Genomic DNA, 27700 nt, shown 5'->3' with positions numbered 1-27700 from the left:
CAACACACTCGTTTTCATGAATGGTAACTAATTTTTACTTTCCTTACCGAAACAGATTAATGATGGAAAAAATTCTGAATGTTTGTTCTTGAATTATTTGCAGGTATGGGATAAGATCTGCCTGGGGTAGTAAGCATGGTGCGAGAACGAAAATGCGTATTGTGTCACATTGTATACAGCTCAAAAAAGGTAAATAATTCATACTTGGTTTACATCTAACATCAGTAGGCACTAATATTAAGTGTATGTGAGAAGTTCTTCCATTTTAAAATTGCATGAACTCTGAGAATTTTTTTCTTGTATTGGGAGCACATTGATCTAGATCTGTCACAAACCAAATAGTATATTTACATGTGCTTTAAAGCATCTTCCTTTTAAATGAGCTCTGCAGTATCCTTGATTCTAAATATAAAAAAATAGGGAGGGTTTCAGGGTGTTTTTTATATTGCTGCATAGAGACAATAGGGTGAACTGTTCGAAACTTCGTTCAGTTATAAATTGTGCTGCTTATTTTTCCTTTTGGATTTCTATCTTGTTTCTATATGAATGAGAATGAGGAATTGCACAGTACGTATTTTCATTAATGGTGTCAGTGCACGCACGTTGTCTTTTTCATGGAAAGCCTGCACTGAAACAGTGCTTGTTTTTTTTTTTTAATTGTAGTGTCTTTGTCTAGCCACTTGCCACAAGGCTATTATTCAAATGCCAGTGTAATAATTCACTCAACTCAAGGGGATTGGAGGTGTTGTTTTCACTTTGGAGATGTGAATTCAAGGACTGGGGAGGATAATGATTAGTGTCTGTTCTTCGAAGATTTCAAAATATTTCAGCTCAAAAGTCAAGAGAATGTGGAATCTTTAGAATTGCTTTCTTGTTTTATAACCAATTCTACTTTTCTTTCTCTTTACTGAAGGAGATGGAAGAACACATGAGGAGCATGCTTCACCACAGAGAACTTGAAAACCTGAAAGGAAGGTATTAGAACCATGGTGTATCTTGCCTCTTCGTGCGGTTTGTTATTCTCGAGAATGACTAATGTGCTATTTCTCAAACAAGCTGAATTGCACAATTTTAGGCATGGTATATGATAAAGCTGGCAATGACCATGTTCTTGAATACCTAAAACTCAGGAGGCTTGTTAACTGAGACAAATGATGTGGAAAAATAAAATGAAAGATTAAAAAAAAAAAAAGTTTTTGTTCTTGGCAGCTTTTTGTTTGGTTTCCTGGAAGCACTGTAATTCTGCCTTTGGTAGAATTACAGACACTGTTTTTTTTCCTTTTAAAACAAACTTCATAAGTCTTCGGTTATTAACTTTTCAACCTCTGTGGGAAATCTGGCATCTTGGATGTAGGGCTACTTATGTGCTTGAGTGTCAGTCTTGTCTTCCGCCTCTCTGGTCTGGTTATTTGGTTGTGGGAGCTAACCAGGGTGGATGATGGCTTCCATGGTTGTAATTATAATCTCTGGAAAGCGGAAGGAGGTAGGGGGTATTCAAATACCATCCTGATAATATGGAAACCGGATGCAATCAGAGTGCACTTGCAAGTTCTTTTAATTTTGTGTGGTCTTTGAGTTAGGCAGAGGTATCAGATGGTCTACACTTAAATACTTGACTAGCTTATAATCATCTTGCACCAGAAACTTCATATGAAAATTGCACATCTATTTAAGAAGTTAAACAACTTCTAAAGGACTAGGAAGTTATTTTCTTTCAACTTCTGAGTGTGGGAGATCAATTTTATTGGGACAAGTATCTTACATTTGAGGAAGATAAATGGTAGACAGCTTCTGATTGCATTAGTTCTCAGTTAATGTAGCTTTCCTTCTCTTTTTGTGCAGAAGGAGAGCAGCTGTTATGGCTCCAGGCCTCTTCTTAAAACTTTTCTTTTTAAAGTTTAAATATTGAACACAGACGCAATGAAGAAAGACTGATTCTAATGCCAATATAGTTAGTTTTTGCTAGTTTAGAATTCCAATCAAAATTTTAAACTGCTTTGTTTTATAATACTTCAAGACTAGAGAAACTTAAAAATTTATTTCTCTGGATATTTTTATATGCGAAGATTTATGTAACTGCAAAAAAGTGCCAGTTTTTGAGTGCAAGATTGCAATGCCTCCATGGTGCAGCTGAATACGCTTGCTTGCACCAGCTGCGTAGTATTTTATGTTATGTACAATTGTAAATTATTGCTGTAGTTTTGGCTAAAACAGTAATCCTATGTGCTTCTGTATGGGAACTGTTGAGTCATGGCCTGAACCACTGATTGAGCACCTGGGGAAAGGACCAGGTCAGCCCTGAGAGCACAGGTGAAGGCAATTCAGGGGTGTGAGTGGAAGGGGTGGAGCCTGGCTGCACCTCTCTTAGACCTCCATCATTTAAGGGCTGAGTGGTCCTGGGGAAGGATCTCTCCCTGCAGATCCCTCTCTTTGGTGAGGCTTTCCCCTGTAAACCTGGGGTCTTGTGATATTGGGTGAGCAATCTTCTTCCCTTCCTTTATAGCACCTTTCTATTGTGCTGGTCCTTCTGTGATTTTACCTCTTGTGAAACACCTTTTTCCATCATATTGATCTGTCCAATTGCTACAGTTTCTAATACAAGTCCTCTGGAAAATATTTGGAAAATGAGTATGCCTACTTATGTCTGCTACCAACAGTTGCAGTGAAATTAAAAAAAAAAAGTCCTTATAAGAAGGTGAGTGCATTGCAAGTCATCATACTTCTAACCTGTTTTACAGTCTGCAGTGAGTTCCAGTTGTGTCTTTGCACCAAGAGTGCAGCTAGGATTTTAGCTCTACTGTGCCTACTACTTTATAATTTTATGCTGTATAAATGGAAAGATATTGCTTACATTGAACTGCATATTAACTGGCAGTAAACAACCTCTGTTGCCTAATTTCTTCTTCCATCTGATATTTGATTAATCTGTCTGTGGCTTCAATTTTTGTGTTCACTTTGAGAAAAATGTATGAAAGCAGCTTTTTTTTTAAAATAAAAATTGCAGACTATTTTTTTGAGTTCTGCTACTTATTTAGAAATAATAAAAACCCCAGCCATCCTGCTTCTATCTCTACTATGCCCCACACAACTGGCTTTGTCAGCTAGGAATGTTCTGAAAACGTGCCTGCAATCAAGCATCGTAATATTCACTCTGTCTGCTGAGAGTGAGAAGAACTTGTTCTGTTACTGAACAGCTGGGAACTGGTTGCTCAGAAACCAGTATGCCCTCAGCACTAGAAGTTTATTTAGGGCTTCTGGTCAGCTAACTTGGAGAGCATTTCTATTCTAGACTTTCTTCTGGTAGTAATTCTGAGATTAGAGTGACTACAAGGGCAGAAAAGTGATGAGTTGAAAATTTAATGTATTCTAGCATCTCATTTCTTGCCGCTTTAGTATTTTTATAATTCTTGACTCTTAGAGGTAACACAAATTTTTAGAAATTGCATATTATAGAATTCCACAGTAGCTTGTCAGTGGTCTGATGACTCTCGGCTTCCTATTTCCTTGAGACTGAAATTAGATTACACTTTTAATCAGTATTTTTTTTACTGGGGAAATGTGTTGATTTAACTGTATATCACTTATTTTAGAAGAATGCTTAGAAGGTATTTGTTCTGAAAAAGAACTTACGGACTTTTTACTTTGCAGTAACAGCCAGGTTTAAAATTCCAAATGCAAGCAACAGCCCCGTAAGGGTGTTTGAATTGTGTGAAACATGATGATAGCATAAAAATTATATCAACATTTGCTACCTTCAAATTTAACATCCATCTTGAAGTTACACTTTAGGTGCACATACTGGTTCATGCTTTTCTTCCAAATTTAATTTAGTATCTCATGGACTAGAACAGCTTTTTTTTAACTACTTAAGGCACTTTTTCTTGAAGCCTTATTCCTTGTGGTATGTTATGGGAATTGGATGTCAAATAGGAAGCTTAAGCAGGCTTCACTTTTGTAATTGAAAATGAAATAATGCTTTTGTATGAGGGGCATAGTCTGCAATTTGAAATATACAGAAAATAAAGCTCTTGGATGCTGTCATTCTGTGAATACGCTTTTCCTGTTCACTTAAAACCGCTTTTGATCTCCTTGTTAAAGAGCTGAGATTGTGTGGTGTTTCAGGTGACTTTTAAGGAAATGTACACATGGGGGGAGCATGCCCAATTCTGGCTGATGTTAGTAGGAATAGTGTAGCAGAAGTGGTAGTAGAAATAAAATACCTGCTAGGCTAGCATAACCATTCAAGCGCTCAGGCAGTTCTACTGTAATTTCAGTAGTTGTCCATGTAGGGAAGGAAGTTTTAGGTTTCTTTTGTTTTGTTTCTTCTCTTTTAGGTTCTTGGAAGTTAACAAGAAGCAGAAGGGCATTATAATTGTAACACACTTGAGTGTTTTCTTTCCAGACTGTCAAGTGCTGTAAGAGCCACAGCTTAGTAACTTGTCACACACATTACATGTTATAGAAGCAACTTTGTCTGTAGCCCAGCTGTGAATTTGTCTGAGATTAGTAGAAACAGTGCATGCATTTAGTCACATTGCAAGTGTGAGTGATAGAAGTTCTGTGTGAGAATAGAAATGAAGGATTTGGAGTATTCACTAAGATGTAATATATCCCTGAGGTATGTTTCATGTTGAAGTCTCCTTGTCATGTAAATGTGATGTTATAGAGACAGAGCACTTTTTTCTGTAAGAAGTTTTATGTGCATTTTGCCTTAAGACTAATAGTTGATCTATTCATGGGTGTGAAGATTGTTCTTCCAGTGCATTAGTAAAATTCACTAATTGTATATGGGGTTAATAAAACAGACTGAATATATGTATAGAATTTATGCTTTGGCTGTTTACTAGTGAGCGTGAAGTCAGCAAAATGAAGTGCACCCTTCTCCAGGAAACACACTGTGTAAGCTGCCTCTTTCATAAATGAAACTTATCCAAATATTTCATCTGAAATGAAATACGAAGAGTGTAATTTCAATGAATTAGTCTACTTAACTGGCTGTGACTGTGCCTGGATGACTTAATTGGTTAGGTTTCTTAACTAAGTTAGGAAGATGAAAAAAAAATTCTGGGGAAATAAAACATTGTTTTTAGTAGTTTGCTGCTGGCACTCCACTTAAGGATGCTGGCTTAGTATTTTGAGTAAAGGTGCAATTTATTTCTGTTTCTCACTTCATTTTTTTTCTAAAAAACTGGGGATTCATGTTTGACCTTTTCCATTATGGATCCCAGTTTCTTTACTACAGTTATGAACTGTGCTGGTAAAACAGTGCTACTGTTACAAGACTTCAGTCTTGAGTGTGGCATGGAGTTAGGTAGATTTTGCTAGTATAAATTCAATGTCAGAGTAGTAGGAAACATTGTGGAGGCAGCAAGTGAGTCCTGACTTGTTCCAACTGAATTGGTTGGAGTGAACTATACTTATTCATGTTTTTGTCCTTTTTTTAACCGTGAACATACTTTCCCTGTTTGGGTTATTTTTAAATTCCTATTTTCTTAAGAGTGGATTTTCTGTTGGATTTGTTAGGAGAACAAATAAGGTATTTTTAGATTTTTTTAATAAAGGAAAAAAATTGTAACCTTAGTCCAGTATTCTCTGAAACATGAGTGAAACCATTTGTCTGCCACAGCTGTCAACTTCCTCCAGCTGAAATAATTACTGTATTTTTTTAAGATATGTCCTCTAAAGTGGAAAGCAGATCTCATGCACATTTGAACCAAATAAAGTACAGTGAACTGAAGACACCCTCCCATTGCTTGCTGTGCTATGGAGTCTTTAGATTCCAGGCAGCAGTCTCAGCTGTCCCAGTTTAGGTTGTGCTGTAGTAGGATTGGCTGTATCCATGTGCTGCCTCCTCCCTTTTCTAAATTTCGCTGGGGGAAGGCTCAAGGCAAAGATTAAATGTAGAAGCTGTCACCAGGCTTCCCCAGTGCAGCTGGCACCATGGAAGGGCTTCAGAGCAGCTCCTGCTAGCTCTGTAAGCCTTCCATTCTGCCTCCTCGCTCACTGTGTTTCCTCTGAAAAGATTTTGAGTACAACAATTCAAGACGAATTCCTCCTCCTATTTAACACAGCTCTACTACCAAGTCTTCTACCTCTTGATTGTTGGAAAAAAATCTTCTAGAAATCTTACCATCAAAAAGACTAGACATTGAATGAAAAAAAAACAAACAGAATTCAAGTGACTTAAACATACTGAGCAAAACCTAGTAGCCTTGAACACAAGCCATTGGCTAAAGATAAGTACATTCAGAGGAAACAAAGTAAGACCAAAGATAATCCACCATGCCTGTTGGCAGAACTGAAAGCCCACCCTCCGCCTCTCTTCCTAGGGACAGCAACCACGAGTGCCAGGTGTGCAGGGTGACACTGGTGGGCTTGTCAGCATATGCCAAGCACATCTCCAGCCAGCTACACAAAGATAATGTTGATGCCCATGATAAAGTGGAAGAGAAAGAGGAGACAGAAGAAGAATACCTTGACAAAGAACTCATTCAACTGATTAAACAAAGGAAGGAACAGAACCGGTGAGTTTTCCTTTCTTTTCTTAGTTGTAACATCGTAAGAGTGCTTATTGCACAGTTGTGATCTGCTCCAAGGAGTGGGTGCTCATGAAATGCAAACTGTGTGCAGTCAGTATGCCTGTTACAAGAATGGCCTGGGAGAACTAGGTGGAGACTGCACTTTTCAATGTGTAAAGTTGATTCTGCTAAATGTACTTGTTTTGTTGATCTGCTGTTTGTAGGGAATTACAGCTATCCTCTATTGTAGATTTAATTAAAAAAAAAAGTTATGCTGTCTCATTCAAGTCCCTAATGTGATATCTTGTGCTTTGAGAGTCCTTATGCTGTTATTTTAGCATGTGATATTCGTTTTAACAGAAGGGTTTAGTAAATGTGATGGTAATGCTGTTATTGTTTTTAGTGTAATGGGAGAATGGTTCTGCAGGGACCCGATCTTTTCAGAACTGTTGGTGAATGTGTTTTGTTTAAAACTTTTGATCTGCCTTTTTTAAAATAAACTGGCTTGTTCTCCTTATGTCACACTAAAATCCCATAATCCATGAATGAAGTTACTTGCTTGTTTTATCTTGCTGCTTATCAGCAGCTAAAGATAATTCTTGTGACTCACTGTGAAATGCAAGTGCTGCTGTTTATCTTGCATGTGACTGCAAGTGTGCATTGCTAATGTGATGTTCCAATTGGAAATTTATTTTTTCAATGTGTTTACAGCATGGCAGTGGTGCTAAAGGGCCGTGTGTTTTTTTTTTTTTTTTTTAAAGAAGCTCTTGCTCACTACTGGAAAATTTCAATTAGTGCCCTAAAGTGCATAACTGTAGTTACTGTTTGTTTTGAATCCATTTACTAAAGTGTCTCTGTGTGGTGGTCGTGTTTTTATAATAGTCGATGTAGATAGTAACAAAGTCATTTTTCTTCATTCTTTAGTGAAAGTGCTGTTAGTACGGTGCTATTCTGAGACAAATAAAATCTTGTAAATCTCTCAGTTGGATATGCACTTGGGGAAAGGAAAAAAAATTACATGGGTGAAGTTACAGCAAAACTGTTTCCATTAGATCATAGTCCAGTTGAGTCGTCTCCTAGAACTAAAGGTATCACTGAGACATTGTTTATTTGATTTCTTGTCTTAAAGCTCAGTTTAGCTTATCCAGTAGCTCATTTCCACTAGACATTAATTATTTGTGCATCTTTTCACAACATTGGAATGTGTTGAAATCTTAAAAGGTAGTACAATATAAATTTCAATTTATTCATATCAATATTTTTTAGCAGAGTAGTATGAAAGCTTCCTGTCTGGCTTGTCCAGGAACTTAGAGTACGTGTATTTCTGCGATCAGTTTTTGGGAGTAAAAACTTTTATTAAGCATTCCTCATTTGGTAGAATAGATACTTAATATGTTTAGAGTGCTGACCCTGGGAATAGCTGCAAATGTTAAGGTAGCATTTATCTTTAAATGTGCATGTGATAATTTACCATGTGCTCTTGACAGACTGCCAACCACAAGTATTATCCAAAGGGCAGTAGATAGGGCTTTTGGGAGGCCCTCACAGAAATGCATGCTGTGGACTCCTGGTTTGTTGTTTAAAACAAGACAAAATAGGTTTTTGTATCTGAGTTGTGGTTTCTGTGAATGCTCTATATCTGTGAGATATACATAAATTGAGCTTTATAAACTGAGACATGTTCTCAATTGTTTTTTTTTCTATGAAGTAGAATAACTGCTTTTCTCAGTGGTTTCTAATTTTCCTTCTATTTTGTATCAATTCACTCTAGTTATGCTGTCTAGTACTAACAGAGTAGTCTTCAGGGAAAAAAATCTGACTACTTATTAGTTTTTTTCCTGTATAGATTCCTCAAATTGCAAAGAATGTACAACAAAAATAGGCTTTCTGACAACTCTCTTTGAACTATCCCTGAATCATGTCAGTTCTTCTTGTAGGAGCAAATTTGAAATGCAAGGTTTAAGTAAAGGCATAACGCTAGAGTTGAAAGTCAACCACTACAGAACCTTGAATGATAAAGTCAGCTAATCTAAGTCAGTTGTCTCTGTTCCTTCTTAAAATATCTCCCTAGCGAAAGATAAATGGATGAGACTTGTATTATGTTGGATTTCATTGAAATAGCATCAGAATTTGTTTTCTTCTGAATTGTTTTGTAGGCAAGTTGAACCATGCTGTACAAACCAAGAAACAGAATGCGATGATAGGAGATCACAGAGGAGGCGAGAAGAGAGAGCTACATACAAAGAAAGAGAAGCTTATGATCAGTCATCATGGCATCATCATAATGCATTACAAAGGGACTGGAAATGGGAAAGGGATGATTATATTAATTCTAGACAGGGCAGATTTTCACACTCCCAGAGAAACCTTAATATAAGTAGGCATCCGGGTGGCCCAAGGGGACGCTCTGGGTGGCACCAAAGTGTTTCAGGAAGCTCTTCAAGTTGGCATAAGTATGGGAATTCTGGAGTTGTTTGGCATCCAAATGGGCGAGGAGGAGGAGGAACATCAAATTGGCATCACAGTGCCAGAGGGAGGAATTCTACTTGGCACACGGAAGGAACAGGTAATTTTTCTAGTTGGAATTGCAAGAGTTATGGAGGAAACTGGAAGTCTAGTTCTCATGGTGCAAATAGCTGGAATTTCGGAAGCTCTGGAGATACATACTTATTAGAGCCAGCTAAATATAATAAGGAAAGATATATGTGGCAGTGGCAGGAGAAAGACGTGACTGTTCTTCCATACAGAGATCGAAATAATAGGAGTGACTCATTTGATTTTACTAGTGATAAACTTCCTTCTGAGGGGGCATTGGATTTTGGTACTTCAAAGCAACCAGAAAGTAAAGCTCCAAGAAACAGTGGGAAAAGTGGGAGCCCTTCAAGAGATAAAATACATCGCTGGACTCCCTACCCATCCCAAAAATCTATAGAGCAGCAGTCATGGTTTGAAGATATTTCTAAAGCTACAGAGAAAATGGATTCTGTATTTTTGCCTCTTACTGAATCACCAGGAAAGGGAAGAACTTGTGAAGCCACTGCTAACCTCACAAAACTTAAAAAATCAGAAGCATCTTCCCATTCTAATGTAACCCTAGATTGCCCTGATTCCAGTGATGAAAAGCCTGACAAAGATGATGGCAGAAGTAGTAGGATGCCATCGCTGAAATCCCCTCTTCTAAATATTACAGACATGAAGTTGTCTTCCCAAAAGCAAGACACAAAAAGTCTGTTAAAAAATGTCAAGTCTCTGTTGTCCTCACCTAATAGCAAAGAACAGAACTGTTTGAAAGCATTGAATCTGGAAGCTAACAATTTACCTTCTTATTCATCAAAGCTGCGTGGTCCATCTGCTGATAACTTAGAAGGAAGCAACAAAGATGCACTTAGCAGTAATGTTGGAGAACCTGTTATTAACTTAGGTGAAGCAGAACGAAAACCCAAAGATATTCAGTCCAACCATTCCTTACAAAATCCTCCCTTAAACTCTTGCAAGAATACAAGTGATCAGAATATGGAAGGAACTGGGAAAGCATCACCAAAGAACAAGTTCAGACTACATTCATTGGAAGATGTGAGTGATGATGAGTTAACAGGAAGAGAGAAAGTAGAAATAAGAGCTGAAAAACTGAGTCCTTCTGTTAGTTCTTGTTTACCCTGTGACACTCCAGAAGGTAAACTTGCTGCCTCTGAAAAGGATGTTGATGAAAAGCCATCTGCTTCAAGCATTGCATCTGCTGATCTGAAAGATTCTGCATTTCAGATGGAATCCACAGTTTCTTCATCAAACAGTCAGGATCACTTGCACGTGGGTTTGAAAATCCCCTCACAGGAGAAAGAAGCGAATGAAGAGCATGTCAAGTCAGGTGGTCGCTTTGAAGTAGAAGGTTTTGAAAATCATTCAGACCATGAGCTGCAGAAGGGAGGAAGTCAATCACTAGGCCTCCTTCCTGATTTAAGCAAACTTGGCCTCCCAGCCTCTCTGCAAAGAGATTTGACGCGACATATTAGTTTGAAGAGCAAAGTGGGAATACACCTTCCAGAGCCCAATCTCAATAACGCACGGCGCATTCGGAATATAAGTGGCCATCGGAGAAGTGAGGCTGAGAAAGAATCGGGCCTTAAACCAACCCTCAGGCAGATTCTTAGTGCTTCCCGGCGAAATGTAAACTGGGATCAAGTCATCCAGCAGGTATCAAAGAAGAAACAGGAGCTTGGCAAAGGTTTACCAAGGTTGGTAGCTTTCTAGTGTGACTGTGTATGTGTTTAAGGGAGTGGGTTGTTTTCACCTCATCTTAGGTGAATTTCAGAATGCTAAAATGAAGACTTTATAATCGAGCATTTTGACACAACCATCTTTTTGCACATACAAGTACTTGGAATTTTTTTGATTGCTTCTGTGGCAGTCTGTCCACAAATAAGTGACTGGAGTTTGCTGCTCAGAACAGATTCTGATCAGCTCGTAATAATGGCTTAATACCTGAATGTGACATCATGACATATATGACACTAGGAATACACTTGCATTTCAGGTTCTAATAAATGGAAGTATGTAAAACATAATGAGGATGTGAACAGCACTGTTGCAATTACTTCATGCACTCAGGACTACAAAAATTGAGTTTGCTTGAGTTGTTGCAGACAGAATAAATGTTTCCTTTTCAGATATTTATCTGTTTTAATCTGATAAGCAGTTTGTGTTTGTATTTAGAGTGACTGTAAAATAGTTAATGCTTTAAGCCTCATAGAGGGCCTGAAGGTTTTGCAGACTCTTGAAAATATGTAATCTTTGCTAGTACCAAACTGGATTACAGGTAGTTCTGAAAATGATATGTTTCGCTTCTGTTTGAGATTTTGCTTTAGAGTTGAGCTTTATAAGACACTGAGGAGCAAAGGTATCAGCTTTAATGTTGTTTGAGTGATGAACAGATCTTCAAATTTCAAAACTCTAAAAGCTAATGAAGATTCTTTTCATGATTTGGAAATTGTCTTGTCAGTTCTTAGCAACAAAATGTGATTTTGTGATACACAGAAGATACTGCTTTGCTACATGAGGCATAAACTGCAGAATACCAGTTTAATGAGTTGCTCATCTTTTCAAACAGTAACATGCAGCTAGGAAAAGGGGAGTCTTCTTGGCTTTTTTAGATTCAAATAATTTGTTACACACGTGGTTTTTTCTTTTTGTTGAAGGTTTGGTATAGAAATGGTGCCTCTCGTTCAAAATGATCAAGAGAGTCTAGAACTTGGTGAAGAATCTGATCTGTCTACTCTGGAAGGATTCCAGTGGGAAGGGATTTCCTTAGCAGTGCCTGGATCAGCCAGAAAACGTAGCTTTTCTGAAAGCAGTGTCATTGCAGACAGACACCCTTCTGCTTACAGCTTTTTTAGTGAACAACCCAAAGCAAAAGAACGTGAGGAAAGGCAAATAGTTGCAGACAGACACCTACGTGATATAACATCTGGATACGAGGCAAGTGTTGACATTGAAGCTGACTTGAAACAGGAGACCTCTTCTCTTTCTTTGTCACCATTTATATCTGAAAGAACTGAGACCCCTGGAAAGAAACAAAGCCTACAGGCTACTTCTGAGCTCACTGGCCTCACAAAAGCAGAGCAAGACAGTCTAGACAAGAGAACACCTCTTCTTGAAAAACAGAATGTGTTAGAAATCTCAGAAGAAAATCCTCTGGCTTCAAGTGATGTACTTCTTGCAGTGTCTAGTAACGTAGATGCAGCAACGGACAGTAGCTACACTTCTGGTACTGAGCAAAATGACAGCCAAGGAATTGGAAAGAAACGAAGAGCAACAGGAGTAAGTGTACAGTTTTGTGCTGTTTTGGTGTGCTAAAAATGTAATTTCCCAGGTATATATCCCATCCCAGAAGGATGACTTTGTCTTATTGCCTTGTATGTTAATAGATGCTTGCTTATTGCTTATAAGATGCTTGCTTATTTGACGTAATTGTATTTAAATATTTTCAATTTCTGCTTTTTTAGCACAAGATTTTTGGTTAGTCCTTTTCTATTAGTAGGAACTACAGATGCTCTTCAGTTTTGATTCAGTGATAAGCTAGTAAATAAGCTGTTAAAATATTTCCATGAAAGTAGTTAGGGTTGCAGTGAGGATCTTTTGTTTTCTAAAACTGAAATGAAAGCTAAAATGTAGTAGACATTTTGTTTTCTTAGACATTTCAGGTCTTACGGTCAAACAAGGGAAGACAATCCTCTTTACAAAACCAAACACTTAAAATAAGGTAGAAAAAGATTGAAGATGGTAGCCTATCTGTCTCTAAGCCAGAAATTTCTCCATCTGAATGTTTAATTGCCTTGTCTTAGTCTTACACAAAGTAAAATAGATGCTTCTGAACAAATTAATCAGAATGGATTTGCTAAATGCAGGATGTGAGAATTTAAATTCCTCAGTAATTTCATCCTTCAGATTGTCAACTAAATCTATTAAACAGAAAATCTGAACCAAGTATGGTCTTGAGAATCTAAGCATGTTGAAAGCTGACTGCTTTTTTAATATTTCATGTTAGTTGAGATGAAAACATGGCACTCACTTTGTTTCATTCTCACTTTTAAGAAGAGAGGGAAGGACAAGTTACATAAGAATGCGCAGAATTGTACATATTCTTTCCTGCGGTTAGGAATGATGCTTCTTGAGATAACAGTGGATGTTTGTCATCTTGATTTAGGCAATCTTGCCGTAGTGTCTTTTGTTAACAAGAGATCTTACTTGTAGGAAGGATCCTCTCCTGAAATCCCCAGTCTGGAAAGAAAGAATAAAAGAAGAAAAATCAAAGGTAAAAAAGGTGAGTGACTATTATGTGCATGTATGTCTAGGGTAGAGATTGTAAATGCCTAGTAGTGTTCTGACTTGGCTGTAGTGGCTGTTCCTTAGTGTTACGTTGGTGTGTCTTGGCTCTTGCTCAGAGTCATAGGGTAGACTCTTGTCAGGTCTGTAAGACCTACAGAATTAGAGCTAGAACAACCTGATATGTTTGGGTCTCTTCTCTTTCCATCCTTGTTTGGAATCCTGGCTTCTAGGTGACTAGTAAAATTCAATGTGTGGAAGGATTTGCTTTGTATTGCTTGGTTCTATCACCATATCATTGTAGTAAATCTATTGAAAGAAATTCACTTGAAAAAAGCTGAGGAGTGCACAAATTGAAACTTGATTGATTTGGAACATCTCTATAATGCCAGAGGGCCTCTAAAAAAGAATATTTATTGAAAACAGTGCTTGCAGATTGTTAGGAGATTGTAAACAAATCTCGCAGCTGAGATGCTATTTTGATTAGTAAATGGTTTTATCATAGAGGTCTTTTAGTCTTACCCCCCTTTTCTTGACATCTGAATTAGCTAATAATTTAAATGTTTGGTTTAAATTTGTCTTTGCCTTTTTTATTACATTACTGAAAAGTATGAATTTGTACTTCCTGTGTAAATATACTTCAATAAAAGATCGTTTTGGAAGAAGGTGACTTTCTGTTCAGTGCTGGAAAAACTAACTTAAAAAAAAAAAAGCTACTCCAGTCAAAGTTGAGATCATTTAAAGAGAATTATTCTTGTTCTGCTATGTAATAAGTGACTGTTCCTGTGCACAGATGCTTTTAAGTCTCTTGCATAACTATTAATACTTTACCTAATTCATGTGTTTGTTTGGAAGTGATAATATTTGAGGTAATACTTATCATGTATTTTAATGTGTTGCAAGTACCATTATATGCTAAATTATGCTGACTTTTTTTCCAGAACGTTCTCAAGTAGACCAGTTGTTGGCTATTTCACTGAGGGAGGAAGAATTGAGCAAGTCCCTGCATAGCGTGGACAATAATCTCTTGCAGGCTAGAGCTGCCCTGCAGGCTGCATATGTTGAGGTTCAACGATTCCTTGTGTTAAAGCAACAGGTAACAGTAGGCTTTTGAGACTGGCAGAACTAGAAGTTAGCAGCCTGAGAAACTACCATTAATAGAAGTGATTAAAAACTCCTGTTTTGCAGATAACCATGGAAATGAGTGCACTGAGAAGCCAGAGGATCCAGATCTTGCAAGGCCTACAAGGTATGAGATACTGTGAAACAATAGCACTGAAATACTGACTCATATTCTTTGAACTCAGTGTCTTGTAAAAATTCTGCTTGTAAATAGTAGAACAAACTTTAGGCTTTTCACAGTGAACTCTTTATTGTTCAGATGTGATATGTTGCCTTTGGTAGTGCTGGATCTACTGGATTTCTTGCAAATTTTTCTCTGCCTTGTCTATCTGTCAGAAATTATCTCTTGACACCGCTGACTTTTTTTGTTTTGTTTTTCCTCTTCTCTTTTACCATTAGAGACATATGAACCTTCTGAACTGTCAGAGCAACTCCCCAGTAGTGTCTCAAGTGAGAGAAGAAACAGTGAATCTCAGGTGTCAGCTGATTTGCTTCCTGCAGGCTCTTTCTTGCCCCTTTTGGACACTTTGTCTGTACCTCCACTGGGAACTGCTGTTCACATAGACACATCAACACCATTCCATTCTGGCATCGCATTCACCACTCCTGCAGACTCCTCAGTACAAATTAAACGAGAACCTGTGTCTTTGGAAGCCTCAGAAGAAAATGTGAATACTGTACTCCAGAGCTCTCTATGTGCTTCGCGAACAGAAGTGGTAGCACAGAAGGATGGTATGTGTGGCTCTTTTCTTAAGGGGTAGCTTTATGAAAATGCAAGAAATTCTTTTGCTTTTTTTCAGTAGAATAAGCCAGTTGGGTGACAAACCTGCAGGCTGTTGTGCAGGAGTGAACTCCCATTGAGCAGCTGAAGCACATTAGGCTTGTGCTGATTAATAATGGTCTTCTACAGTAATGATGACTGTAGGTAAAAGAACACAGCAAAAGGTAGAGCATCATAAGCCAGTACTGTAGGATTCACCAAAGGTTTTTTCTGAGAAGTTTGAAAGCATCCAGTTATCCAGAAACTTGAATCTTTTGCCCCCTTGCTTTGATTCTTGTATACAAGTAAACATTTTATTTTCCAGTGGCATTTTTTAAAGACCGAATAGCTGACTAGAAGAGCAGATGTGCATGTGTACATATCCTTTCAAGATACAGGAGTATATACTTGTAGCAGAAATGTTAAGTCATGGCTTGAAACAGAGATTAAGCACCTGGTAGGAAGGCAGGGCCAACCCAGTGGAGCATAGCTGTGTGCAATGCAGCTTGCATCGTGGCTCCACCCCTTTCCAGACCTCATTTAAGTGTTGGCAGTGGAGGCAAGGGTATCTTGCTGAAAGTTCCTGCATACCTAAGGCCTTCCTAGGGTAAGCAGATTCTTTCCTTTGTTTCTCTGTCCACAACTGCCACATTTAAGCATATCCTCATTTACTGCAGCCTAGGACTTTGCTACTGCACTGTCATTGCTGTGCTTCCCATTGCGTTACAGTGTTACAGTACTTTACGTGACATTTAATTGTAAATGAAAAATTGCAGGGAAAGCAAGCTTTGCATCTTACAGAGAATGAATATAACACTAGTCTCTTTTCTTCAGAAGAAATCATCCAAAAAACATCAGTGTATCCGGTCATCTCTGCAACCATATCCCTATCAGAGCTGACAGCTTGTTTCCAGCACACTAGTCAAGAAGTTCACAAGCCTGCTGTGGATAGGGGAAAGGCTGGACTTTTGGAGAATCCTTCTCCTTCGCTATCTACTTTCAGCAAAAGAGATGCAAATGGAGTGACTGAAAGCTTTTTACTGGATCAGTGTAGCACCTTGCTTCCAGATCGTTCAGTCCTTCTAGAAATGCCAATGGATAAAACTCCCAGATTGTCAGCAGAACCATCGGAACAACAGGCAGCAAACACTCTAGTCCCAGCAGAAAAGGGAAACAGAAGGAGAAGAAAGTTAAGGAAAAAGAAAACGCTGAGGGCAGCTCATGTGCCAGAAAACAGTGACACAGAACAGGATATAATTGACTGTAAGCCTATCCGGAAGGTCAAGAGTGGAAAAGTTTCTAAGGGAGAAAAAATTACAACATCAACTCCTCAAAAACAGGGAGATGGTGTTGCTGTTCAAGCAGCTAGAAACAAGGATGAGAATGATAGTGATGCTTCTTTGGAACTAGTGGAAGTTGCAGTGCCCCAGTGTGAAGTGGTTGATGTTGGTTCATCAGAGTCAGGAGATGAGAAACCAGACAGTCCATCAAAGAGAGAGTTGTGCAGCACTGTGGACCAAGCAGTCTTAGAGGCATCTTGCTCAGGTTATGATGAAGTGAGCTCTACCAGTGAGATTGGCACAAGTTATAGGGATGATACGAAAAGAAGGTAAGATTGTTGTAGATCTCTCAAAAGTAAAAGCATTAAATGATGCTTGTAAGATGTATTTTTTTTTCTGTTGAGAAAGTTTTACATCAGTAATTCTCAATTTTGTTTGGAAATTAAAATTGAGGGAAAATGTGCCTGTCTGTATGTTGTAAATTGAATTTGCTTCTTTAATCCAACTAACAAGTGTACATTGTTGTCTGCCAGTTTCTCTAACAATTGGAACGTGGTCCTGCTGCATGGAAAATATTTTTTATCTTAGCCTATTATAGACAGTTTTCTGCTTAGTGCAGAGTCTTGTGTTCTAGAGTACTACTTATACCAATAACTTATTGGAAAATGAGCAAGCAGAATCCAATCTTGCTACTTTATTTCTGTTACAGTGTGGCTGACACACAGGCTTCTATATCATCACTAAGAGGATCAAAGAACTCATCAGGTATATCTTTTAAGCTGCTCTTGTAGTTTGTGTATCATAGATTGCAAGAACTGAAGTCAGGTCTAGACTAAGCTGCTGCCAGAGGAATTTAGCTATGAAGATGAAGTACGCTTAAAGCATTAAAAGTGAAGCATGCTCACGTGCATCATCCCTCACTGAGAGCTTTGTGCCTTGAGCCTTTGCTACCCCATCCCACATTAACAGTCCTTCTACACAGTCTCTGTGAGGCTGTGGGACAGACAATAATACAATCCTCTTGCTATTTTTAAAGATCTCTCTGGATTTGATATATGAAGACTCTTCAGGCTTTTTATGTTGTATTGTGACACTTACAGACTCCAGCTGAGAACTGCAGTGAAGTCTATAAAGATGCTGAGCCTACATAATAGTTCTAGTGTTTGGTGGGGAGAAAGGAAAAAAAAAAAAAAAAAAAAAAAAACACCAAAGCCAACAAACAGTAGTATGTTTGTGTTTCTTCACATAATCAAAGAATGTGCGTCTCTATTCTACAGAAGTGTCTTCAGAGCCAGGTGAGGATGAAGAACCTACAGAGGGGAGCTTTGAAGGACACCTGGCTGCAGTGAATGCTATTCAGATTTTTGGGAATTTGTTGTATACCTGCTCAGCAGACAAAACAGTTTGTGCCTACAATCTGGTTGTAAGTAAGGTTGTGATGATGGTGTAAGAATAGTTCCAATCACAAGGTTGCAATTGTGTGTTTGTGAAGCATTATATAGTTAAGGAGATAGCTGCTTTGAGTGCTTTTTTGAGCAAGTTTTTTTTTTTTTTTACTCTATCTTCAAGTCTCTCTTCTCTCCCCTTCATCTTGTAAGAGGGGTAAAAGGCATTTGTTGCAGGTCCTGCTGTTTTTATTAGCTGCTCCACCCTACTTTGTCAGGCATGGATCCTGAGAGGTATTGCAGACCTTTAGTGTGATGGACCATATGCTTTGCTTTCTAGAGCAGGAAGTGTGTGGCCGTCTTTGAGGGACATACTTCAAAAGTGAACTGCCTCCTGGTCACTCAGACAAATGGGAAGAATGCTGCGCTTTACACTGGCTCAAGTGATCACACCATCAATTGTTACAATATCAAGGTACTTCAATTCTGTGTTGATGAACATGTACTGCTTTGTTATGCAATGACTCTTTGCAAATATAAATGAAATAAGTCATTTAAAACCTGGTGAGCTATACATGAGCTTTACTTCATACCTCATTAGAGCAAAGCAGGAAGAAAAAAATGAGAAAAAAAAAAAGGTAATCTCTTGGTTTATCAGTGGACTCCTTGTCAGAACAGCATGATGAGACCTCATATTGGGAATGCAAATGTGCGGGATGGTTGTTTGTCTGAATTTTGAATTCACTTTATCTCTAATTTCATTTCTGGTATAAAATGTAGTTCTCCTTACAGAACAGCTTTTGATAGAACAGGCACAGAAGGCTGAGGATTTTTGAAGCTGGAATTTGAAAGATAAACAGTAGGAAGGCTTGTTCTACGTGTATGCTCATCACTCCAAAAGTAACGCCTCCCAATTATTTCAGTGGAGATTAGAGCAGATGCAAAGGGGACAATAATACTAATTGTGATTTGATAGAGCAAATTCTCAGCTGCAGAACTCTATTTGAAGATAGTCACCACCATTAGGTGTGCATTTTTTCCAGTAATAAACAAGAGCCTGCATCCTATGCTTATAAAAACCAGCACCAGTAGAGGTGACAGCTATGCATGGACATCTGGAATGTGACTTGTCTTTCACCTTCCTGTTACCACTGCTGAAATGCAGCACTTGCAGCCTGACTGTGCTCACATCCTCTGTTTGATCTCCATAAATGTTCAGCAAGCATCAGTGAATGTCTGTGGGTGCCATTTTCTCCATATGTGGGAAATCAGTGACACCTGTGTTTCATATGCACTTCCATGTCAGGCATCATATTGCCAGACTGCTCTTCTGCTGCTATCTGTCGCAAGGCAACAGAATGGAATGGAATATTGGGTAGTTTGCCTCTATTGCCAACCGCCAATGCCTCTGATGTTGTGGGCTAACATGATAAAATAGGAGGCATTACTTTCAGGGCAGCCCTCTTAGATTTAAGGACTGGAAGGTAAATATCTGCTTTTGGGAGTAAACTGCCAGATGCTTTTGACACTTCAGATAATGATTCATGGCATGCTCCTGTAGAGGACTTCATGGGTATTCCTTGAACTCAAGCTTGTAACAGGGTGTTTTTCATATACCTACTCTAAGCTGGTATATATGTGGCTAGAAGAAATCTTTTGGTGCTATAAATACTACAGCTAGTTGCTTAAGTACCATCAAGTCCCAAATATAGGAATGAGCAGATAAAAAACAAACAAACAAAAAAAAACAACAGGATCGGACTGCTGGGTGACACCAGGTATTGAGATGTTTTTCTTCAGCTCTGCTAGTTCAAAAGATGTAGTCTTAAGTGTAAATCATCATTCACTCCAGACTTTTTTTTTTGTCTCTGAACTGTTTTCAGTTGATGAAAAGCTTTAAATAATTATTTCTATTGTCAGACCAAAGAATGCATGGAACAGTTTAAACTGGAAGATCGGGTGCTCTGTTTACACAGCAGATGGCGGATCCTTTACGCAGGCCTTGCAAATGGCAGCGTGGTTACATTCAGCATAAAGGTTGGTTTGTTTGAATATTGGCACTTAAACAAAGTGGAAACTGCATTGGAGTGGGCTTTTTTCTTTCAGTCCTTTCTGTTGAGTAATATGTGTATTTGCAACTTAAGTATTTTGATATAAATAGTCACTTTAGTCCTTCTTAATCTTTCTTATCCCTTCTCCCCTATTCTCCAATTGCTTTTCTCTTAACTGGTCTGGTGTTTTGGTTTTATTAATGAGTTTTGAAAGCTGATACATGTACCTGTATGTGTTTTTTCTCAATGAATGCTTTTTGCTCTCCTTTTTCTAACTCTGAAGGGGGATTTACTGGGCTTTTCCTTAATTACTTTTTTTGTTTTGCTTTAAAGCCCAGTTAAAGGAATTACTTCCTTGATTTGGAAACTTAATTTCTAGTTAGTCATAGCAAAGTTTTAGTTCTTAAATACCAATTTTTCCACTCCAACAGAACAACAAGAAAGTTGATACCTTTGAATGCCACAGCCCTAGAGCAGTGAGCTGCTTGGCCACAGCTCAGGAAGGAGCACGCAAGCTGTTGGTAGTGGGCTCCTATGACTGCACCATCAGTGTACGAGATGCGCGGAATGGGTTGCTTCTCAGAACTCTTGAAGGTCACAGCAAAACTATACTCTGCATGAAGGCAAGTGTTTCCCAAAAATGTTTTTTGATGAAGGATCCTTAGAACTGGGCAATGGAATTGCCAGATCACAGCCTGAACCAATGGTTGAGCACCAGGTGAGAAGGTGTGGCTAACTCAAGGTCCTCAGGTGCAAGCAAGTTACCTGAGTGACCAGAAGGGGTGGAGCGTGGATCCACCCCTCCTCACCCTCATTTTTAAGGGTTAGCAGTTGAGGGAACAGCATCTCTGTGAATAGGGATTTTGCTCTGCTTGAGCTATTACTGTCATCATAAGGGGTCAGCCAATTTTCCTTATTACCTGCTATTGCTCTGTACTGCCTGTGTCCCATTTGAAGGCACTGTCATAGCTTTCTTTTGCTGTATACTGTCATCTTTTTCCTTCATCTAATAATTAGCAGATTGTGGTAGACAAGAGATGCCTTCTCCGTTTCAAAAGATAACAATGGTTTGTTAGGAAAACTGTCATCATGCTGTAGAAGCTGATGTTTATGTTTGTAGGAAGCACATTTGTTTCTTATTATTAAACAATTTCAGGGAATCTTGAAGTGTGAGATCCCCAGAATGAAAGAAAGGAGGAAAAGTTGGTAAAAAGGTGAAGCTAGTTTTCACATACCTTAATTGTAGAAACCTCTCAGGAAACTGGAAAAAAAAAAGTATCTAGAAAACTATCCTTCAGTAGAAGAATTACTATTTATTCCGAACTAAAATATGCTTTTTGCATAATTTTTTTCCTTAAGTCTAGGCTTGAAATTTTTGACCTGCTGAATGTGGACATAATTTCAGGATACTACTAAAAGGACTCTGTTACTGGTATAGCCAGAGCCAGCTTTCCTGTCAATGAACAGTCTTCAAGTGGCATATATTGCATTTCAGATTGAATGGCTCTATTCATGTTAAGAAGATTGTTTTAATTTTGTCATTATGAATGACATAAGCCTGCCCATTTGATGGTTACTTTATTGTTTGGCCTGATGTAATGTATTGTCTGAAGTCGGTGTATATGCTTGTCTGGCTGCTTTGCTCTAACCACAGTCATCTATAAATAGGGGATGACTGTTCCATACGCAGTCCTTGTTGTCTTGGATATGGTTCACTGACATGGTGTGTTTTTTCCTTTTGAACTCTCTGCCCTAGTCCAGCGTGCATGTCAGTGTATTGTGGCTTCTTCTTGATCCATGGTGGAACTGTTTAGCATCCTTTCTGGACTGATACTTGTTGGGAACACTGTCTTCTATAACAAAAGCACACAGCAGATTCAGCAGTAACAGGAAGCATTAGGTTTTATTGTGCATGTGGGAACAGAATTCTGTATTTGGTTCACTTGGTCCTGGATCTGGAGCTCAGTTAGTCCTCAGAGAGTAGCCTGCAGGATAAATTAGCCTGGTGGGCTTCTAATGTCAGTTGTGAAGTATCAAATTATCATTAGGATAGCTTAATATACTTCCTAGCTCTCAATTAACTTGGTGCGTGCGTTTTTTTGTACTCGGTTGATTTTTCTTATCTGTCAGATACAGGAAATATTATTTTGCAACTTCAATTATGAATCAGAATGTTTCATTTGGCTACTTCCATGTTATTACATAGAAGTGAGTAGAAATAACACTTTTTTTTTTTTTTTTGAAGGTTGTGAATGATCTGGTGTTCAGTGGTTCCAGTGACCAGTCTGTCCACGCCCACAACATTCATGTAAGTCTTTCTCTATAAAGCTGGAATGACTTCTGTTAAGGCAGTGAAAACCTGTGCTACAATGTCAATATTGCAACTAATTATGACTGGTGGTAGGAAAAAAATAACCTTCAGAGAAGAAAACCATATGTTTCTGTTCTTTATTTAATGTGACTGTGCACTACCGTAAAGGGGGGATGCATGGGGTAAAATGCTTTAGGAAACATCGTTAAATGTGTTGACTCACTCAATATGGTATATAAGAGCCCCTGATAAAAGGGTGTTGTTTTTGTGAATATTTCTACAAAGCTACTGATAATGTGGAAAGGGTTTCTGTAGTCATGCAATGAATGAGACTAAAACTTACCACATTTTCAGTTAATTGACAGGGAAAAAAGTATATTTCTGTGTATTTAGCTAAATTTGCTCAATGGTCCTTGTGGCTACATAAATACTAATGGTACTGATCAACACGGTACCAATTGCAGGGTAGATGGGAACATGTAGATAATAATGGAAAGAGGGGAAGTAGATTTCTCATAGTGATGTGCATTTCTATTGGACTGCAGTGACTCCTTGTTAACTTAAGCAAAGAAAATATTCTTTATCATAATCTGTAAGTGCTTTTGTAAGAAATGGAAGTCTAATAAAGGATATATCTGTTCTGTGATTGGTGAGGGTTGAAGCTAGCAATTCAAAGTGAAACTAAAACAGTTTTGTTTCACTAAAAATGATAAGCTGCTTGGCTCTCCTTGTTCTTGGCACAGACTGGAGAACTGGTACGGATCTATAAAGGTCATAACCACGCAGTAACGGTTGTGAACATTCTGGGGAAAGTGATGGTAACAGCATGCCTCGATAAATTTGTTCGTGTTTATGAACTACAGGTAAGAGTATAGATGGTTATTAATAAAATCTACCCAATGTGTTAAATGATTTCGGGAAGTCATCTTTGTGCTTACTGGTCTCTGGCCCACTCAGAATTTGCGGCCAAAATGTGTGAGCTTTAAAAGAGCATAACCTCAACTATTGTTATCCAATGATAATTTCAGCTCAAAGAAGTGGGAAAGTGACTTCATCTTCTTGAAAGATCAAATGCAACAGAAGGAATCACAGAAGTAATGGAAAATAGAGAGCTTTCATTGTACCTACAGAACTTGGAATATCCGCTGGGTGGAGTGTTGATTGCTACCTAGGAAACTGCTTTTGGAAGCATTGTCACTTGCATGTCTGTGAAAAGTAACTGTTAACTATTGTGCCAGTAAATGTCTGTTTCTCTTTCTTTCCAGTCACATGACCGCTTGCAAGTTTATGGAGGCCATTCAGATATGATCATGTGCATGACCATCCATAAGAGCATGGTAACTTCCCTCTTCTCACTGATCTCAAATAGGAAGTTGTATTTTCCGAAAGCATTTAGACAACTTTATTTTTTCCTCAGATAATGAAATGAATTTGTTCTTCAGCTAAGGCAGAGGTATTCACAAATGTCAGCCAGAAAATCAAGTTGTTACAGCAGCCTTGTGTTTGTGTAATATTATTGAATGGGTAACTTTCGAAAGAACTTACACAAAGGTATGCACTTGTGTTAAGTGCACAGACTTATTTCTTCAGGCAAGGTAGAGTTCAGAAACACTTCTGGATAAATATTTGCATAAAATAGTCAGTAAAAGTACTTATCTGCATGATGTGTAGGAATTTGTTTGCTAACTTACTTTCAGCTTATAGGATATGTTAAAAGGTCATGGTCGTTATCTGTAAAAACAGAGTTGATCTATGTATTGGAATACCTATGGCCCAAGCTTCACTTCTCATATGAGAGAGATGGAGAGCTAAGTGCAGTTAAGCTTTGTCCTTTCAGTCTGAAACTTGAGTAGTCCTGCTGTAATAATCCATTCTGGGCATTCTGAAATCAAAGAAGCATCCAGATAAGTGGCTTTATTGAAGAGTGAAGGACAGTAATTTTCTGTGGTAGTCAAAAAAGGAAGTTGTAGTCTGTCAGCCACAGCAAATTCGCTGTTATATCCTAGTGATGCATTTCCAATAGGCAGAAGGACTTGAAATAAATAAAGCTTCCAGCTTGTATGGTTCTCTATATTATTGGTTTAAATAATGTATGACTACAAGAATCTTACATCTAATATATTCTACCCTGAAACCTTCTTCAAAACTTGATTTCATTTTTTCCATTCCCAGCTTTTTTCTTCATAAATACTTCTTTTACAGATCTACACTGGATGTTATGATGGCAGCGTCAGAGCTGTGAGGCTTAATCTGATGCAGAACTATCGTTGCTGGGTAATGAGCAAAACATCTTTGGCCTCTCTTTCGTATAGCTTTTATAGTGATTTCTAGAGATGGTCACTATTCAACCTTGGGTAGCTTGACCTTTAATGTATTACAGTTCAATCTTTCAAATATCACTTTGAGTATATACTGTTAGTTGCATTTCTCATGCTTTGGGGGCAAGTCAATGGTAGCATCTTCGAACTATTTTTCTTTTGGATGATCTTTAGATAGTGGCATGAAAATAGTTAGAGCAGGAAAAAAACCAACAAAACAATGGCTCTGTCTCTGGAAAGCTGAAGTTCTGTAAAGGCAAGGCCTTGTTTTCCTAAGTCCATTCTTGCTGATGATCTTGAATGATGACTAGAAGCAGGAAAAATCTCGGACTTATAACTGAATGAAGAGAGTCCACTGAGAATGTATGGAATAAGAACATTAAGAAGTTAGAGGAGGCATGTGTGAGAACAATCCTTGTTGAATATTGTTAAGTTGCAAGAATAAAGGGATTAACTACTTTTTTTTTCCCCGGGTGATTTTTGAGTATGCTTTTTTTTTTTTTCTACCAGTGGCATGGATGTTCACTGATCTTTGGAGTTGTTGACCACCTGAAACAACACTTGCTAACTGACCACACCAACCCAAATTTTCAGACCTTAAAATGTCGTTGGAAGAACTGTGATGCTTTCTTTACTTCCAGGAAAGGTTCCAAGCAGGTATTTGATTCAAGTTTGTATTTGGTACTTTGGTACTATACTAGAAAGGTTTTAAAAAAAAAAAAAAAAAACCTCAAACTCCCACACCTAAATATGAAGTACATGCTGTCAACACAATTATGGGACTTCTACTTCTCTTAAAGATTAATAAATTCTTCTGTTCTTAATAGCCTAACTGAATGTAGTTAAACCATACAAGGCTAACAGGGTTCAGCTTGTAACAGGTAAGGAGTGCACTGATGTATAACTTGAGATATGGTAAACTTAAAATAGTTTGGTTTAAAATCTTACATGGAAGTGGTAAAACTCTTGAAATGCCACAAGAAATTCTGGTAACTATACTTAAGATGTTAAGTTTTTGTGGTATAGTTTACTGTTTAAGATGAACAAATATCAGTTTGAAATATATTTAACTTTTATCTGTGCATGCAATTTCTGTGGATACTGTTGCTGTGTACTCTTTGCTGGAGACTGATTTTGGTAACAGTCTGTGTAATTGTAACATTCTATGTTAATACCAGCACAGATGTAAAAACTGAAGAAGGCTTGAGAGTTGGAGTCTAGCTTGATCAAGTCATGAGGAAAGAGGAGGAGTAGGAAGGTTGTGCCATTCATGTTGATATGTAAAATCCACGCTTTACTCTATGGCAATATACTGTGCCTCCCTGTTGAATGCTTTTGATAATACACAATAGAAGAAAGTTTCTTTTAGAACTGAAAAACAGAAGTAGAGTCCTTAATTTCAGTTTAAGCACTTTTTTTGGATAGGATGCATTTACTTGGTAAGGCTTTCCTGTCAGAAAGGAAGCTCTTGTTCTGTTTTCTTTGAATCACGTGGTGCACAAGATTTTTATGTAAATTATAATAGCTTGCTGTTAATTTTTAAGAAGGCTTATGCCAAAAAATTATTTTATCCAGAGTGTCACCTTTACTGAGGCTTATAGAATCTTTTAGTTTTTGTCATTTTTTTCACTTCTTTGTTTCTTTTCTAGGATGCTGTGGGACACATTGAAAGACATGCTGAGGATGACAGCAGGGTTGACTCATGAAACTTTTCACCTCCCACATTGGGAAGTAATTCATGTCAAGATTATTCCAAATAACATCAGTTTCTTACTCCAGTCTTTTCTCTTGCTTTTACTACTTGGAATGCAAAACGGAAGTGGAGCTGAAAAGCCTTGCTACAGAGCTGCAGGTTATGTTACATGCTGTAGACATAAGGCTGGTCACTTAAGAAGTGGCCCAAATGTAAGATTCTGTCAAGTTTTCAATTTGTTGACAAATAAGACTATTTTCCCCCCTCATCTGCCTTCTTTTATGAAGTATGTTCTTGAGAATGTTTGGGAAGTGCAGAGGGGTGTTGAGAAGTTAGATGATGATGGGTGCTGGTATTTACACACTCAGCTTGAAACCTGTTAAGTGTCTAACTAAAACATGCCTGTTTTTATTATATCTATTTTTGCTGATTTTAATAAAAATCTGCAAACCAGAACATCAAAAAATCTGGCAGTGTATCCAGAATACATATTGGCTTTCTTCATAAAAAGAAATGGTATTTTATGGAGAACTGGAATGAGTTTTTTAACGTTAACTGTAATTTATATTTTAATCTTTGTCTAAAAAATTTCTATAATTGCCACAATATATATGGTGACAGGCTACCCTGAATATTACACCTCCTGAGGTGTTTTGGTGTTTTCTTTGGAGGAAAGCAGTCCTTTGACAGGTATGCGAGCAGCAGCAGAACAGCTCTGCTCTCATCCCTTTCAATCTTAGTCTCTCGTAGGTCCTAATGTGCAGGAAGGGAGAAACCAGTATCAGCTTTTGTTTTTCAGTGTAACCACTATTATTTGATACATCACCAGAGTTGGATTCCTTATGTGATTCCTTTGGAATTCCATAATCCTGTATCTTTATTACAAAGCAAACAAATAGAAGTTCAAAGTCACTATAAAGTAGAAGAATTTAGATCTAGTGTTATTTTGTTTCTGTTGTGAACTGGCTTAATTTGCTGTATTAAGTTCACAAAAAGTCAACAGGATTCTATGATTTTTTTAAGTCTAAAATTCTCAAGCAGAAGCTGGGGATACAAAATGCATGTTTAATAGGAAAAAAAAATTATCTTGTTTCCAGAAATGTACATAATTGACACAGGGAAGCCAGTGCAAAGTGGAAGAGTCTCTACTTGTGCAGGTGCCTCTGCTGCTGTCTCTTAGGGTTGCAGACTTGACCTCATTTTTCTATTGCGTTCAGTGAAATTGAACTTTTGCATTCGTGATGCTTTTTAAAGCATCACGCATCACAGCAAGATGAATCTGGCGAAGAAGTCTCTTAAACAATGAAACTAATCTGCCGAAAACCTTTCTGTTGGTGTTTGACTAGCCTTCTGCTTAATTAAAAAAAAAAAGCAGGAGTCTCCTTAAAATGTAGCAGAAGATAAAGATATTCCAGTGTCAAAACTGAGTCACTTATAAGCATA

General features: G+C 37.9%; 1 protein-coding gene across 1 annotated transcript; it reads left to right on the top strand.

Annotated features, from left to right (window-relative positions):
- Nucleotides 1–135: 135 nt before the first annotated feature.
- Nucleotides 136–26270, top strand: ZNF106 (zinc finger protein 106; the record flags this gene model as incomplete). Its single annotated transcript, XM_079537659.1, has 21 exons — nt 136–189; nt 914–975; nt 6330–6524; nt 8675–10750; nt 11711–12332; nt 13266–13335; nt 14279–14433; nt 14526–14586; nt 14859–15191; nt 16054–16828; nt 17209–17264; nt 17777–17922; nt 18225–18359; nt 19805–19921; nt 20367–20558; nt 22181–22243; nt 22990–23109; nt 23512–23583; nt 24449–24520; nt 25075–25221; nt 26214–26270. The coding sequence occupies 21 exons, from the start codon at nt 136–138 to the stop codon at nt 26268–26270; spliced, it is 5580 nt and encodes a 1859-aa protein (XP_079393785.1).
- Nucleotides 26271–27700: the final 1430 nt, after the last annotated feature.

The sequence above is a fragment of the Tetrao urogallus genome (genome assembly GCF_951394365.1).
Source record: "Tetrao urogallus genome assembly, chromosome: 6".
NCBI classification, from domain to species: domain Eukaryota; kingdom Metazoa; phylum Chordata; class Aves; order Galliformes; family Phasianidae; genus Tetrao; species Tetrao urogallus.
Note: the sequence above shows the minus strand (reverse complement) of the source record. Positions and strands in the feature narration are given on the sequence as shown.